The sequence below is a fragment of the Trematomus bernacchii genome, unplaced genomic scaffold (genome assembly GCF_902827165.1).
Source record: "Trematomus bernacchii unplaced genomic scaffold, fTreBer1.1, whole genome shotgun sequence".
NCBI classification, from domain to species: Eukaryota; Metazoa; Chordata; class Actinopteri; order Perciformes; family Nototheniidae; genus Trematomus; species Trematomus bernacchii.
The window spans coordinates 7,139,333-7,157,282 of record NW_022987973.1 but is presented as its reverse complement, the minus strand read 5'-3'; the positions used below and the strand labels follow the sequence as shown (position 1 = coordinate 7,157,282).

The following is a 17,950-nucleotide window of genomic DNA, read 5'->3' as shown; positions in this document are numbered from 1 at the left end:
TGGAACTCTGATTCCTGATTTCAAAATAAAGGGATCCTGCATTGTGTTGTTGGATAATATGCTTTAGTAACAGATGGGCCATTTTTCCGTGTTTATTTGTGTAAACAAGTTTAACCGGTTGCAGATTTTAAAACATATATATATATATATGTTGCAGATTTTATATATATATATATATATATATATATATATATATATGTTTTAGAGACTGACATTTGAAGAGGACCCTTCACCTTTTGTAATGTGACAGACAGGATATTCGTGTGCTTTTCTCATGCACGCAAAAGGATATTTTGAAAACAAAAATGTAACCAACATTAATTTGTATTTGATATTTGTTGAAACAATTATTATTATTAATTTTAGTAGTAGTATTATTACTATTATTGTAATATTTATGTATGTATTATTTGTTATTGATATATATATATTTATATACAGTATATTATTATTTTGTTATTATTGTTATTCTGCTCTTCCCACGTTCCTCCACTAGGTGGCGGACTAACGCGTGTTGCTGTTCAGTCAGAATTCAGGACAGAAGAAGAAGAAGAGAGCTTGCCTGCCCTCCAGCTCGTTGGTGTCCTTGCAGTTATATATCTTGTGTTTTCACCTCTGTGTTCTCCTGTCTGTCTGAATTTGGTGATCCAAGACACTTTGAACAAACCGCTTCCTCGGTGAGTTTTTATAAATATGACAACATTGCTGTTAAACCAGTTAAATTGTCATGTTTGAGTTGTTTTTAGCAGCCAAATGGTTACAAAACGGTCAAGCTTTCAGAGGCTGTTGGTTCATTTACGGGCTTTTTCAAAATAAGACTCGTTTAAATGTCTAAATGTAAATCATTGTAATGTCAGGTTAGAGATCACTTTTGTAATGTTTTTTAAAACCATAAGGTATAACGGAAGGCTTATGAATCAGGATGTATGTTGTTTGACACCAAAGAAACTGCACAACTGAGCCATGACAGCATAGTATTATTGTTTGACATGCATTCAGACTACATTACAAAATCTGTTGTAAGGCATTTATTAGTTTCTGATTATGGGAAAATAGGAAAAGTAGTAGAATTTCCCACTACTGTATCTTCTTTACCAAATCCAAAGTATTTAGGCTATTGTTTGCTCTTATGATAAAGTAATATGTTCTTCCATATCTGAGCCTCCCCTGTATCAGTTAGGAGTCCATAGGTGAGTTGTTCCCGTGCAAAATGTCGATGTTTGATCAATTACTTCCATTAGGGTTTTTTTTTTTTACAGGTATATCTGCCATTAAGCATTTTTTTTATACAAGTATACATTCCTAAAAATACCAGCTAAGGTGAAGGGACATTGTTCAGTTTCGGGATCAACGTCAGTCCTCCTTGGATTGTAGTGATATGCGTCTTGGCTTCTCTTTGAATGGTAATTTGGAAACAATCTTGCACCAGTTTCTCTGAGGATGATAGAACAGGAAATCCAACCTCAAACACACAATTCAGTCCAGCAACACGGCTACCTTGCACTGCATGAAAAGTAGCTGACAACATACATGCTGCAAGTTATGCTTAACATTTTGCAAGAACATGTAACATTCAACAGAGCAAAGGGGGTGCACAAATAATGGTTATAATTCAAAGTATCTAAATAAACTGTCTTGGATAACAACTTTTTACTCTTCTTTCAGAATCATCCTGTGTTTGGAAATTGGGATTTCATATTAAAAGAAGTCATGTTTCGAAGGAGAATACCCTTCGTAGATGTCTTCTTCGCCACACTGGTTGGAGTCGCTGGTGGTGTTTATATCTTCAGCCCTGTTTTTGCACCTCAGCCGGAGCCGAAGACCTCAGAACAACGAAACCAGGATGTGCCACAGAAACCAAAAGAAACAGACTTATATATTTCACCCCTTCAAGGAAATACATCACAGACAGAAACCAAGAGATCAACATGAGAGGCTGCTGGACTCTGAGAGCTGCAGGCTGAATCAAAGACCTGTACGGATTTATGCTTCTTTGGGGTTGTGTGATTGTTCATTTACAAAATAAAACATTTAATAATTTCACCTCTTGAATAATCATCTATTTCAAAATGATGTGTCAAAAGTTTTGTTTTATATGTTTGTTTTGATCTGCAATCATTACAAAGGGAAACTCACATTCATCAAATCAGTTAGCTTACACAAAACCTCAATGCTGTATGTGATTTATTGAATATATAGAGAAATTATGTGTATGAAAACAAAAAAGCTTAATATATTTCTAAATATGCCAATAAATACGACTTAAAGTCCTGCGGTGCTGTAAAGTAAAAACTTTATTTGTATAGTGCCTCTCTTGCAAAATTGTATTCAAAGTGTTAAAAATTACAATGAAAATGCATCAATACAATAAACAATGCACAGTACAATACTTTAGTCATGGACTCCCTCTGAGATTTACATTGCAACAGGGATTAACTGTAAAAATATGCATCGTTTTTGGTCCACATTTTGTTCATCAAGATTAAATACATTAATATGAAATATAATACATCGAAAGTAGTTCAGGCACGTAACCATTAACTTGTTGTCATTGTCTCCTTGAAGAGATTTGTGAGATTTGTATTTGTAAGTAAACATTGTGTTTTATTGTCCTATAGGCTGTGGTTTTCAGAGATAAGCCTATAGTGAGTGAAATGTTATAAAATATATATTTATAATTATAAAACGGACAAGTCAAATCAAGCAATCTGATTGGTTCTTAGCCGTGATATACTGAGCGTATACCACGGGTAGAATTGTAAGTTACTTTTCACAACAAGTCAGTATCCCTCCGCGTCTGAGAAAAACAGTATACAGTTGGGACGCTTCGCGTCGGGCCGAACCACGCCCCTTAACTGTGATATAATGGCCATATACCACGGCCTGTCGTGAGCTATTGCTTAAATATATTCTGATGTTGATATGTGTGTAGGCCTGCTTTTATTTCAATTACACTAAGATTGCATGATTGTTTCTCAACCTGAAGATGGTTTACTATTAAAAGAAGAACGTGTTTAATTTGAAATACTTGTACTTTACTTGAGTATTTCCATGTTATGCTACTTTGTATTTCTACCCCAGTACAATTCAGAGGTAAATCGTAAATACTTTTACTCCAATACTTTTATTGTGTACCTACTTTGTAGATTCGGATTATTGATGTGAGATATAAGCAACACTTAAATAAGACTTTAGTTACACCTGGAGTAAAATTCACAAGCTAGATAGATGGATAGATAGATAGATACTTTATTGATCCCAGTTTGGGAAATGTTTGCGTTGCAGCAGCATGAAAAACCAAAAAACACAAGGCAATGTATAAGAGAAACTAAGACAAAAAAAATAAACAGTCCAATGTATTTCAGATTTAGAAATAGAAATAAAATAGCTAAATAAAAGTTAAAAGATAAAAAAAAAGCTACCCTGCAGTATACAAAGTCATTCAAACTAGCTGCACATTTATCACACTTTAATGCATAAATAATTACTATAAGAACATATATTATATAAGATTGTGAAATGGGCCAATCTTCCTAATGAGTACTTTTACTTTTGGCACTTTTTTGATGCTAATGCTTTTCTACTTTTACATGAGTAACATTTTGATTGCAGGACTTTTACTTGTAACAGGGTATTCCCACACTCTCGTACTTCTACTTTTAGTTGAGTACAAGATCTGAGTACTTCTCCACCCCAGCTTATGTCCCTGTGAGATGTGTTGCGTTAGATCTGGGGTTTCCAAACTTTTTTCACAGAGGGCCACATACAGAAAAATATACGGAAGGAGTGGCCACTCCCTAGAGGTGAGCTATATTGCCTCATAAGTTCAGTTAAAAGTTGTAAAAATCAATCAAATGTAGGTAAACCATTCTTGATACTTGAAAATGCTTTAAGAAAATAACAGCCTACATCACAGCTCTCCATCATTTATTTTGTTACAAAAAGTGTTGGCAGCTCATTCCTTAAAACAGACGACTCAGATTGATTATAATTAGAGGAAATATGAAAGGTATATTTCAAGGTTGTTATGTAAATGTATTATTGGGCTTTTTTGTTATCAATTTAGATTTGTTAGAAAATGTTTTCAACTTTAATTGACTGAATTTATTAGAAAAGTGGTCTTATTAACACATGAATACTGTGTAATATATTTGAACATTTATATTTAAGAAGTACAATACAAGACAAGCAGAAGTTTCATTTGTGGGCCATATTTCATTATACTTTTTGAATTTGCTGAGGGCCGATTCAAAATGGTCCGCGGGCCGCATTTGGCCCCCGGGCCGTAGTTTGGACACCCCTGTGATGTTAATGCTGCAGTAACGGAGGCTCCCTGCAGTGAGGGAGGAGCTGTTTCTCCACGGGAAGTGAAGCAGGCGTTCAGTGTTAATGAAGCTCATGTCAACTATTGGCCCAGAGGCGACGGAGAGAGTGAAGTTATCATTTATCCCCTTATCTAAAGTCTAAAACGGTCACTTTGTAAAACTTTTTTTTAGTTTTACCAGCGGGACTCAGTGCGCAGCAGCAACGCCCCGGGGCTGGTGAGTATGTTCACATGTTTTCAGGAAATCGAAGAAATCGGTCTGTAGCATCTGTCAGGAGTTAGCGAGGGGCTGAAAGTTCACTAACAACTTAAATTCACTCGATTATCTGCATCTCTTACACACTTTCTGCCTCCAAACTTGTTCACCCCTCAAACATTAACAATAATGTGGCGTAGGGAACAATGTTACACCTGCCTTATCCTCCTGTAAGAGTTGTTTGTTTATCCCACACTAAACACCATTGTTTATACAAGTAAAACATTTGGTTTCTCGGAACTGGACTGCAGGTTTTTTTTTAACATTTATAACTTTGTTTGGATCAATATATTCACTGCGTATGTCTGACAGAGGAAGCTGGCATCCTGTTAAGTCAACAAACAAAAAAGACTTTTTTGTTACTAAACAGGACACCTGACCGCCGGACAGCCACATGAAGACCTGCTGAGGGTCATTACATTCATGTACATTTGTTTCGGTTAATCGATTTGAGTGTGTGTTTGTTACATAGACTGTAGGTCTGTTGGCAGTGGTGGAAAGTCACTAAGTAGCTTATATTTAAGTACAAATTCAAGGTAGGCCTAAGGGTTCTTTACTTGGTTATTTACGTTTAATGTTTGTACTAGGCCTTCATTTGAAGTGGCATTGTCCACTACACCTCAGGAGTAAATATAGTCGGCTACTATTTTGTACTACATTTGTGTCTCAACTTCAGGTTTTCATACACTTTATCTAAAGGTTAGTGTTTCCTTTATGGGTTGAGGACCTCTTAAGTTAAATAAAGCATATAAAAAGCACTTCAGCTGAAAAATGCATTGTTTGTAACAAAGCTGAAAACTGGACTGGACACAAAGATACATTGATTATATAAAGGAGGTAACTTTAACACAACATCTACAGCAATAAAATGCAACTTACACATTCATTCAGGTGTTATATTGATCTAAAAACATCATGTATAATGAGTTTAACTTTAAGTACATTTGGCTAAACACTTACATACCACTTCTTAAGTAAGGCTTGAACGCATGACTTTGACTTGTAGTTGAGTATTTTCACATGGCGGTGTTAGTACTGAATACTTGTTCTACCGCTGTTTGTGAAGAATGAGTTTGATGTGCCTGGCACTGCCTGGTGCTGCTGCTGCTGATAAACCCTCTCAAGGTATTTTAATGAGCAGACAGTTAGAGCGTTGGCAGCCTGTAACTTTAAAGAAACATGGTGCCAAAATAATGGATCATATTATTTTTATTCTAATGTGCACGTCATTATTGTGCTGCTGCACCCTTTCTAGTTTATGGTATGTACACATCCGGATTTCTCCAAGGAGCCTCTGTGTTGGACAGCTGCCCAGGGTGGGTCTTCCACTTCTCCCTGATAAAGGATTACAGCTTTTCGTGTTTGCTGGTCTGCATGGATGGTAGTACTTGGCAAACACAGCTACTAGGTTAACTCCCACCGCGGGAGAAAATGCCAAAAGATATTACGGTAGATTAAGGTTTAGTTATACTTGATCTAAAAAGCAAAGCCTCATTGAGATAAAACATCCCTTTCAAGAGAGTCCTTGCCTAAATATGTAAAAATACAGACAGACAATTCAAGACAGATGATATAAAGTATTGCTGCAAAATCTAAATTAGAAATGCAATTATAAAATCATGAATATAATTGTTTTAAATACAATCATGTCATTATTTATCTGCTGATTGTTTTCAAGATAAATTGATTAATATTTTTATATAGAACATTTTGGAAAATAGTGAATAATCTTCATCCAGGTTCTCAAAGTCCAAGGTGATGACTTTAAATGTCTTGTGTTGTCCATCCAAAACCCCCAAATACTCAGTTTGATACGCTATCAAACTGAGAAAAGCAGGACATCTCCCCATGCAAGGGACATTAAGAATAATATCTGTCAATCAACTTGAGTAAAATGTACAAGTGTTTTACCTTTAGCATTATCACACATACATAAAAACAATTGATTACTCTCTTGCAACAATATGATGTAAATACCTAGTGGAACACATACTTTAAAATAGACTACAAATATACCTACATTTTAATTTGCAATAATAAAGACAACCGCAAACAATGTCTCTCTGATACTGTTCACAATCTGAGATAGAAAACGACATTACTTCACTGTGATTCAGCCGTTAAAACAAGGAATATCAAAAAACTAAAATGATATCTATTCTAATATCTGATGACAATGTAATATTGATACATAGCGCTGCTAGTATTTAAATGCAGTACAATTAAGTAGGTAAGTACTAGATTTTAATTTTTGTATTAAGTGATTGTGGTAGATGCAATTTCTTGTGAAAGCGCAACACACCTCCACACATCCTGCAAGTTGAAATGTCAGGATGATCGTAAATGATGTGTAGCTGTTGGTTTTGTACTAGGCAAACCCTAACCCTTTGTTGTTTTTAATGAAACGAATAACTTTAAGATAAGCGTCACACTTGGTGTTACACTGATATTTAACTGCTGCTTGGGAGGCCCTTTCCTATGAAGGCAGAACTGTACTATGTGACACCTTAATCTGACAGAGCCTCGTTTGTTTTCTGTTAAAAGGTTGTGGGAAACCCGAGACTGTCCAATGGCATTTACTCTTAATCCGAATGAGTTTAACCTCCACAATTTGAGAGATTTACAGTATGTTAGGTATATTCCTCTGTTCTGCACTGCAGCTGTAACTCTCAGGAAATTGTTCTCAGGCTGGGTGCACACATTTTTAACTTCAATTTTACAATTGTTCATATTAAGTTTTTTTTAAAGTTGTATATATTGTGCGGCACTCATCAAGTGTTACATTGAATTATTGAAGAAAATGTGTTTTTCCTAGCATGCCTCTACGGTGAATGAGAATGTTCTTTCAGAAATCAAGGATAACAAAGGGTTAGTGTTTGATACGTTTGTTTTATAGATCTTATATAATTCTTCCTTAATTAAGGACTCAAGCAATATCACAGGTTCTCAACAGAAAAGAACAAAACACAAACTCAAAAATAGTTATATACAATAGAACACAAAACTCAGAGCTCAACACAGACAAAATAACACAAACTAAAACAAGAAGCACAGGATTATTCCTGACTGCATGAATGGTCCCTTTTTGAAAAAATTGTCTCGGTTTGGGTTGAAAATAAACCCAATCAGGATCCAGTTTGAGTTCTGTAGGCAAGGGTTAAAACTCCCTATTTTCACCCCGAACAGAAGAAGCTGTTTGTCATAATGAGAATTCACATTAGGATTACAATTCCTGATGGATGCTCCATGTGTTACTGAGCCTGAAGACATGATGGTTGTGTAGGTATCTATAGATACCTATAGATACATTTCAGTTGAGCAAATGTAATAAAATGATCAAAACTTAATTTATAAAAACATGGCAATGATGTGATCTTGTTAGCTTCCTGACCAACATTGTAATTGCTGGTTTGTATATAATCACAAGAGGCTTGGTTATTGCAGATGTGGCTTGTCCAAGATGTTGCACAATAAACTAATTGCGAAAGAAAAGTCATACATTTCATGAAAGTATTTGCATTATAAAATAATAGGCATTCTCTTCAAAGTCTAAATGAATGTGTTTGCTTTTGCAACCTTGCCAACCATTTTAACATGCTCCTTAAAAAGTAATTTTTTAACATATGTACCACTTGTGTGTGTATTTGGCTTTATGATATTACTGTTCTTACTGCTGCGTAATCAATTGCCCCTTTAGGGACACATTAAGTTCGGCTTGACTCAAATTGAAAGGTAAATGAAACCCAGTAAATAGGTTAATAGACTTAACGTTTTTGTTGTGTATTCTTGCGCAACATATCAGATTGTACTCTGTCATCAGAGCTTGCTTTCTGTTCACAGCTGCTAGGACTGGACGAGGTAGCTTTAGCACTGCACTGTGCAACATTACTAGACATATGCATGAACATTTGCTTTTCATTAGAACATTTGGCTGTTCAGGAGATAGTGCTTTTTCTTGTTTCCGATTGGAGCTTAATGAGAAGTCATCAGATGAACCTGATAGTAGTCTGCAGAAGTTTGCTGACACAATCTGCATCTCCAGCAGTGTGGTTTTGCTCGGCTGTGTAACTTCTGTGACCTGTTTTTAAATGACACAGAAATAATTTACTGACTCAAGTTTTGGAGTCAGGCTGTTTTAATAACAATATCAGTAAGTTGGGTAACAAGTCAGTGATGCAGACGCTTTGACTTGTTATGGCAGGAAATAATACTCAATACAATTCAGCAGCACTACAAATTACGGCTTACAGGAAGATCATAAAGTTTAGTAGTAAAACTAAAAAACAAAGTGCTTAACAAGGTACAAAATGGCAGACAAATGTTTAAAAAGCAAAGGAGCTTCAAACGGTATGAGAAAAGGTACCACTAACAAAATAGAAATAACACAACTAATTAAAAAGATCAATAATCAAAAGTTAAGAGGATGCCTTTACATATAAATGGGTTCATGACAGTTACAAGTGAACATTTCAACAAAAAGTTAACATTAGACCCATCATGAAGGTAGTGTTTATTGCAGGTTTGATACATTGGCCTGCGGTAGTTTTAATTAGGTTTCAATAGATTTGTAGTAAGCCCCCTCAAAGTGGGAGATAAGAGGAAATGTTACAGGGAGTTGTGAGTTTAATGCTAATAAACCATCTTACTATGTGTATATAAAGTTGTGTAGTGTTACACATCTTTAACTGAGTGGGTTTGATGGTAATCATTTCCTTAAATTTTGAAAGCATTCAAAAAAAGTTATGAAGAGCTTTACGACAGGATGGAGAGAGTAAACATCAAAAACTAAAGGAACCTAAAACACAATTAATACGTTTTTAAGAGTTTCAAGTTTTGTTGCAATGTCAATACTGACCCAACTTGAGCTTGTTTTAGCACCCCCGAAAGAAAGACCTAAAGCGTTATAGAGATATAAATAAAACCTTAATATGAACTTTAATGTACCTGGGTAAGAACTGCTACGAGCAGGAATGTTGACTTCATAATTCGGGGCTCCTTGTTCTCTCTGCAGCCGTTTCCGTCAAAGTGTATTCATCATGGATCTCGATTTAGCACGAGACCTTAAGCTACTTATGGCTCCAGATAAAGGGTTCAGGGGGGGTCACAGTGAAAGAATGTAGGACTTGTCTGCTGAGTTTTCTACGAGCTGGTCATATGATACATCTGCACTTTCTTTTAAATGTTTTGACTGTAATAAGTCGTCCATGTCAAATGAAAATGTCTCATCTATTAGATTTCATAGTGTGCTGAGTTACTTCAACCGTTACTCCAAAATGTGTAGAGCAGCAAGCGGCTGATTTCTAGAGACACATTACTTCTGCTTTCTTGACGTGCCGATCGTGAGTAGATACTTGAGTGTTGTCTGTGGCTGGAGAGGGACAGAGGGATTTAAAAAGCTTCCTGTTACTGTGTCAACAAGATAAAACGGCTCCTATGTTACACGCATACCCCCGCAATGTCATAAACTATACAAAGATACATTTGGAGGGTTAGGGATGTTTTGAAAAGTGTACAAAATGTTATGTATACAGCATTGAATGAAGATTATACTCCACCCCCACAGCAGTACTTTTGCTGATGCCATGGGGTACATGGAAAATGTTGGAGAAGCTCAACTAAGTAGACATAATAACAATAAAAACAAACCACAAGAGTCGGCCATATTACATGAACACCATTTGTAAGAGGCTGTAAAAACTATGAACAACCAAGTTGTATTTATTGTGAGTTTTGTTTCGCATTATGGTTAACTATGTGTGCTGTGCCATTAATATACAGTAAGGACATGATTGTAAGACCTTTAAGAAACATAAGGAATATAAATGAAAGTATGTGAAATGATTACTTCAGACATGACGTTTGCTTTTTATGTCAATCCATTAGTCAGCAACATTTAGGAATTGCATCATTATTTTGTAATTCATTTGTATCTTTCGTAGACGTCACAGCTGCAACTTCATCAGTCAGAGAACAGATGGAGCATTCTACAAAGTAACTTGTTTTTTTGATGTGCTATTATTTGAGACTTGATTTAATAGAGTCAAGCTTGTTCATTTCGGATAAGAAGACACATTGACGTTCCTCTTGTACGGAGGCTGGCTGTTGATCCAGTGACATCAGAATTCATTAGAATTAAAGATGATGGCTGGTACTGAAAGTGAAATGTAATTAGCATAATGCTAAGGGGACCAGTTGAGCTGGAAAGATGACAAACAAGAAAACAGAATTACACAAAAGTGTGGGGGTGGACTGAACTGCATTAAGTAGATTGAAGGGATAAGTCCCAACATTGTTCATCAATACTATGACTTACTTCCACATAGTATAAGAGTAGTGATCTGTAGGAGCTTGAGCCTCGCAGCCACAGTCCTCCCACACGGTGTTTTCCCTCCTGTTGCCTGATTAGATCTCCTCTCAGGACTGTGTGGGTAATGGTGCGTTCACTTGCTCCTCGGATTGCCCCATTTCGAGAGTTTGGAAGTAGTTGTTCCCCTCGCCATGTGTTCATCAGCTTTTAGTTGTATTTTTTTACAGAATGTGTGCTACATAGAATATGTGTTGTATTTTAGTGCTCAGAGAATCTAAACAATATGTTGATAGCTTTTTATATTAGGTTCATATTGTTTATATTAGTGTTTTTCTCCCAGTGTTGTTCCTGCACTTATACATTCCTGTAAAACCACAACAATATAAGGTAGCACTTTCTATAATTATTTTTACAACATAAAATATTCTAATTATGGTGGATCCTAATCTGCTTATAGAATTTCAGAGTTATTTTTTTTGAACACTCATAATTATTGATGAATCTTAACATCAACAATCATAACGCCTTATGAAGTGTGTTTTCTGATTGTTTATGCATATAGTATGGTTACTATTTGTTTTTATTATTTGTAGGGAAAAGTAATTGCTGGATGTAGTTTGGAGGATTTTAACAAATATAATAATTTAAACATAATATTTAAATGTCAAGTGCTTAAACCATTTGGATGTCAGTCTGTGTGTGTTTGTATAATAGATGTGGTTATTTGGGGGATAGATGAACATAAATACCAATGTATTTCTGTAACACATTTTGAGATTGTTGTTTGAGTTGTTTTGTTTGTGTGTTTCAGAAATTAAACTCTCACGATGTCGGATGCAGAGTATGATTACCTCATAAAGTTCCTAGCCCTCGGTGACTCTGGAGTGGGGAAAACTAGCTTCCTCTACCAATACACAGACTGCAAGTTCAACTCCAAGTTCATCACCACAGTGGGAATAGACTTCAGAGAAAAAAGAGTGGTAAGTTCAAGTCAATTCTTATCAAACGCCGGCAATTGTTTGGACCTCTTTGTATGCTTTCGTGCAGCAAGCATTTACTGCTGCTAATTAGTGGATTTAATGCATTCCCACACCATTAAGTAACTCTCTTGTAACAAAAGAGTACTGATGAATGTTGCAACAGAAATCCAAGGAATGACTAATGTTGGTGAACAGGAGGCAGCACCCTCCTTAAGAATAAACACTTCTTACCATTGGCAAACAGCTGAGCAGTGTTCATATTTACTCATTGCTTACTCTTTAATGCTGCTAACCTCAAGCTTTAAGATAATATCCTGATAACAGATTCACCACAGCTGTACTGGAGCTACTCAGTCAATCCAGGACAATGTTATGTTAAGGGCACAATGTAGGGAACACATTGCCACTAAGGTTCTCGTAGATTTGGGGTTTTGTGAAGTAGTGTGCAATCATGGTAGTTTGTCACGGCAGTCAGCTTCTCCCAGTTTACCAGGACCAAATTATTTGAAAAAGTCTCCTCCTCTCCAAATACATCGACCTGCCCATTAAAAGTGTGAAAACACTAAAAACAGCAGTTTTAAATTACAATATGTGATTTTTCTAGGAACAGCTTGACAGACTCAACTTGTCCCGAGAGGGCTGTGAGCCGATCTTCCACTAACGTCTGCTTTACTTTGTTTCTCTGATAAACTAAGATCAGGACATTCAAAAAGTGAAATCCACCATCGGGATAAAATACAGTTTTATGTGACCATGATCCAAAAAGTGAATCGTAATAAATTTGTTTCAAAACCGGATTAAATGTAGTAGCAGCAGGCAAACGCAACTAAAACGCAAAAAAGCGACTTTATTAAAACCCACCACGACTTACTTGAAATTGTAGTGTGACCTCAAACAACCTAGAGCTGCGCTTCCTGTCTTTTGATGGTAAAATCAATAAAGTGAAAAAATCAGCAGACAGACTTTGTGTTTCCTTATCCATGAAATGACCATGAAGTTACAGTATATTAAATGGATAATCAGATGGATACAGTACACCAATAATACTGAAGCTGTCTGTTCAATGGTCACAGGGAAACAGCTGAGAGCAACAGCGTGTCCCTAGATTACTTTTAGGAATTAAAGACTACATTATTTCTATAGGTTCCTGGGAAACGTGTTATTGAAATGTGCAGTTACTTCTGGGGACTCTTTTAGAGACTCTTCAATAACTATAATTGCACATTTGTTTCTCCATTTTTACAAGCAGCTATGAAATACAAGATGAATGCTGCTTATCATTCTCTCAAAACTCAAAACTCAGTCCCAACAGAGCTTAACAGTATGATGCAAGTATAGCTTTAACATGCTGCATTGTTAAACATCTTAAACCACTGGACTGTAAGATCCGTAAAAAATAAATCTTATTCTTAATACAATATATGTGTATGAAGGTTACTACTACATCAAACTACACTCTAATTACACTCTAACGGATTGAGATTGAATGCTTATCAATCCATCTGAACATCTGTTTGACCTGATCCGTCTCTGTTTCTGTCAGGTTTACAAATCAACAAATCCAGATGGATCTCCAGGTCGAGGACAGAAGATCCACATGCAGCTGTGGGACACTGCGGGACAGGAGAGGTACGTGAATTTATTCTACTTGCACTTTACATTTATTTTTCACTATTTATTATATTGTCATCAAGTGGTTCCTCTTTGTTGTCAGGTTTCGGAGTTTGACGACGGCGTTCTTTAGAGATGCAATGGGTTTCCTCCTCCTGTTTGACCTCACAAATGAACAAAGTTTCCTCAACGTCAGAAACTGGATGAGTAAGTCCTTTGATATTTCACTCTGAACTGTACACTTCGTTTTTTGGCTGTTTTTAGAAGGGTTTTAAGATGTAAGAACAAAGGACGCAGTCTACATTTTCATTAAATATTTTAAAAACAAGTGAGGTGAATGGAACAGATGCTATTTAACATAGATGAGTTGCAGTGAGAAAAGGTAAAAAGTAATAATGTCCACTCTGAGAGGTTTCTTATGTAACAATCGGGGAGCAGACGTTCCATATAACCTGTTGTGCTTTGAAATGTGGATGTGTCATTACCGATAGGTGGACTGAAATGTTGCATAATTAAAATTAAGACACAATTTAGTGCACAGGAATTTTTTACAAAATTGATCACTCTCAAAATACTTCTAGTTACTCTTTATGTGTATAGAATTTACACTAGGATGTTAGGCCTTTTATATTGTGTGATTTATCATGTATTCTTCCAGTATTTATATATTATAAAGTATTTTCTGTGCACAGTATACTCTCACCTCAACTGCTGCTGCTACACTGCTCAACTTTCTTGTGTCTTCTTGAATATAATTCTAAATGATGGCTTTATATCTGTCTCAGAAGCAAACATATTTATAAACGTGGGACTAAATACATAATAAATTGCTCAATGTGTGTTTTCAGGTCAGTTACAGATTCACGCATACTGCGAAAATCCAGACATTGTTTTGTGTGGCAACAAATGTGACTTGTCGGATCAGAGAGCAGTCCGTGAGGAAGAGGCCCGTGAGCTGGCGGAGAAGTACGGGTACGTCTCCGCTTTGATCCATCTGTACATGAACCTCTCCCTTTAGATGTTTGTCAAGAAGGCAGTGGCTGTATTGTTTGCCAGAGTCTGTCCAGGAGAATGCCAGGCTATATTGATCCTCTTGGAAAAGCAAATATTTGTACACATGTGTAAAATATCCTGCTCTGAAACTATAAGACACACCTCTACTAAAAACACACAAAGTGCACCGTGAGTAATGCTGTGAATGCCTTCAAGAGAGGATAAACCTCGGAATTCTATATAACATTCGAAGTAGGCGTTGTTGACAGACAGACTAATGCTCTTTTGGTCTTTATATGGCACTGGAAATGTAACCTTGCATAAGCCCCGCCTTATCCCTATTTTTTTTTCTACACTCAAAGTTTGTGTCACATTGTGACTAGCAGCAGTTCAATCAGGAGAGACTTCATTTTGTTTAAAGAACATTTATTGACACATGCCATATGATAAATGTTAAGTCTTTGGCGATTAGATCCCGATCCTGAAATCGTATATCTAAAGGGGGAAATGCAGCCGTGAGCATATAGGGAACCCCCCCGGGGGTCTAGACACTGGTGATGATGCTGAAGATCTGGATTTGATGAGGAGATGGGATGAAGAGGGGATGTGATTAGGTCTTTGGATTAGTTCTCCTGGCACTGGATATGATGAAAGGAGGTGGATGGGGAGAAAACCTGAAATCACGCTGACTGCAGGAGAGAGGAGTATCATTTTAAAGTTTGGCTGCAGCACGATGATTGGCTGCTGAGATTGAGGTGAATGTAATAGGTTAACAGAAAGCCCCTGATGAGCTGATTATAAGCAGCTGCGGAGTGAATGTATACCAGTCTTCCTGAAAGAACTTGCGCTGAGCTTCATTAGTCTGTGATCCCGTATTTATTATGTCCAATATCTTTCTTCCATGCAGAATCCCTTACTTTGAGACAAGTGCTTCAAATGGGCTTAACGTGAACATGGCCGTGGACGTCCTGCTGGATCTCATCATGAAGAGAATGGAACGATGTGTTGACAAGTCCTGGATCCCTGATGGGACCGTCAGAGCTAACGGACCCAGCAACCCAGACCTCTCAGAGGCCTCTGATAAGAGCAAATGTGCATGTTAGACTCAATTATGAACGTTACATGTCTGTGTCCATAATACTGTTAAAAAAATAGGACGATATCCAAGTTAAACAGTTGAAGTATACATATGCATATTGTAAAATATTTAAGGTGAAACAATATTTATCTTTATTGCCCCACAGAGTAGTGCTTTGCTATATATAAAGTACAGAAGTGTATTAGGTCCAGGCATGAGAGCAAATACATTAGAGGAAGATATTGATTTGTTGTATTTAGGAAAAATGTTGTGAATTCAATTGAAATGTCAGGAAAAAGTCAAAAAGTTAGTCTCATATGAATCCTACATTTTAACTTTATTCTCAACATTTTGCCTTTATTCATGAAATGCTAAATAGATTAAATAAAATATCTTATTCCCAAGCCTGCCCATAATACACCTCCATAGAAAAGTGCTTTTTGAATGTGGGCGTTTAATTTGAATTCATTTAACATGGTATTTTCAAAAAACATATATTAATATTGGAGCGTGGGATATTTATTTCTAATGATGTCCAGCTGGAAATGTCATCATTTGGATGCTGATCGTGTTTTCAGGTATAAGCTTTGTGCTTCAAGTTGCATCAAAGTGAGCTGCCCTGCCAAATGTGCTATAAGAATACTTCTAACACTCTTCACTTGCTGTAAGATAAGCGTAGATTCACACTGCGATTAAGAAAGGAGTCACTTTGTACAGTCGGATGAATGTTGACTGATACCTGCAGTCACGGTGTATTGGGATTTGCTATGGATATACTTTTAGGAAGCTTATTGATGTTGTGCTTAGTGTCCTTCTGAAGAATGCAAGATTGCCCTGCAACAGCCAGTAAACACGTTGCTCACATTGTCCGACTGAAATTAACTAGAAGGGCAATTAACACTTGTTTATTTTTTCCTAAATCAACGTTTCTGCTTGTTTTTCTGAAAACCTTGATAATAGAATACAGTTTGTCTTCGTCATCAACACTTCATTATAATCAGCAACTGGTTCTGCCAATGATTGCACAAATTAAGTCTCAGTATAAATATAAAATTGTGGAAAAAGTTAAACAAATAATCTAATAGTTTAATATATTTGAAAGTAAGACATTTCAATGACATTTTTTGCTGTAGCTTTTGTGAACATGCAAGTAACATGCAAAACATTATTTTTCAATATTCACCTGTAAGGATTTCTGTAGTTTTAGAGTATTCTGGATTTTGCTCAGCCGAGATCCTAGATACTGCTATGCCAAGGCCCCGGATGATAACATGTGGATAACGAGAATATATCACCTGAAAACGAAGACCACCTTTGCTAGTCTCAGGATTCTCCTAGCAGATGCTATGTTTTTAAAGAGTGGGACAACTGTTTAGGCAGCCATCTACTAATTACACATATGCGGCATGCATCAGGATTATTATGTATTCAAGTTCTGATTGCAATGAAAAGAGCTGCTACACACCCAAGGATGAATGATCTTACCCTCAGTATATTTTTGGATGTAGGCCTACTGAGGGTTAAATAATTAGAGAAATAAAAGAGAAATCTTTAAAGAACCTGCTTAGCCTTGGTTTTGTATTGGCAAGTTTGATAAGATTAGCAATAAGATGGGTTCCTCATTTCAGTTTACTTATATGGTGTTGATTTTTAAATCCTTATGCTTACCCCTTCAGATCCTTTAAAGTTTCATAGATTTATAATACGACTGATATTTAATTAAGAGTATCTAAACTTAGTAAAACACTGAAATGGTATTGTGAAATGTATTCTTTTGTTTTACACACACATGGACATTATTTTTATTAATTGTAAAGGGTAAAAGTGGTGTTTTAGTTAAGACACACAAACAGCTATAGTTGAATTTGATTATAATATGAGTACGACTATGCTGATTAATTTCATATTTTAAAGTGTGCCATACTTATTCATATGCAAAATGTATATCATGTGTGAAATAAACAGTTTTATTTATGTATTTCTTGAAGCAGTATCGAATGTTATATAATCAACCTTGAAGAGGTTGAATAAAAATGTAATTTCACTATGAAGTATTGCTTTATGTGTTTAGAAACTCCTTCTTTAGCTAAATAAACTATTTAAATGCCTCATGGACCAGCTGAAAAAGGCATTGTTACAAAGCTGAAAACGGGGCAGTTATCCTCACGAATACTTTTTAAAGTTTCCTGGTTCTCACAAGACAGTGATGCTACAAACATGAGGATCTTATCGTTAATGATGCATTGCAAAATTAAACTACCCAACAAGAAATAAATGAGTAAAAAATGAAGTAAAATGAATATACACATTAATGTTGCAGTAAAATTACTCAAAACATGTATAATATAAGAAAGACAAGGACATTTTTTCTGCAAAATGAGTAGGCCTTCTTTTTAAACTT

At 36.0% G+C, this 17,950-nt stretch overlaps 2 protein-coding genes across 2 annotated transcripts; both read left to right on the top strand.

The window, feature by feature from the left end:
* Positions 1 to 514: 514 nt before the first annotated feature.
* On the top strand, positions 515 to 2,394 carry LOC117471450 (protein PIGBOS1). The gene is made up of 2 exons (XM_034116486.1): positions 515 to 677; positions 1,666 to 2,394. Exon 2 carries the CDS (start codon positions 1,711 to 1,713, stop codon positions 1,930 to 1,932), a length of 222 nt encoding a protein of 73 aa, XP_033972377.1. The 5' UTR covers positions 515 to 677; positions 1,666 to 1,710; the 3' UTR covers positions 1,933 to 2,394.
* A 1,933-nt stretch (positions 2,395 to 4,327) lies between these two features.
* On the top strand, positions 4,328 to 17,527 carry rab27a (RAB27A, member RAS oncogene family). The gene is made up of 6 exons (XM_034116485.1): positions 4,328 to 4,541; positions 11,699 to 11,867; positions 13,411 to 13,496; positions 13,582 to 13,685; positions 14,327 to 14,450; positions 15,379 to 17,527. The coding sequence occupies exons 2-6, from the start codon at positions 11,715 to 11,717 to the stop codon at positions 15,572 to 15,574; spliced, it is 663 nt and encodes a 220-aa protein (XP_033972376.1). The 5' UTR covers positions 4,328 to 4,541; positions 11,699 to 11,714; the 3' UTR covers positions 15,575 to 17,527.
* The last annotated feature ends 423 nt before the right edge of the window (positions 17,528 to 17,950 follow it).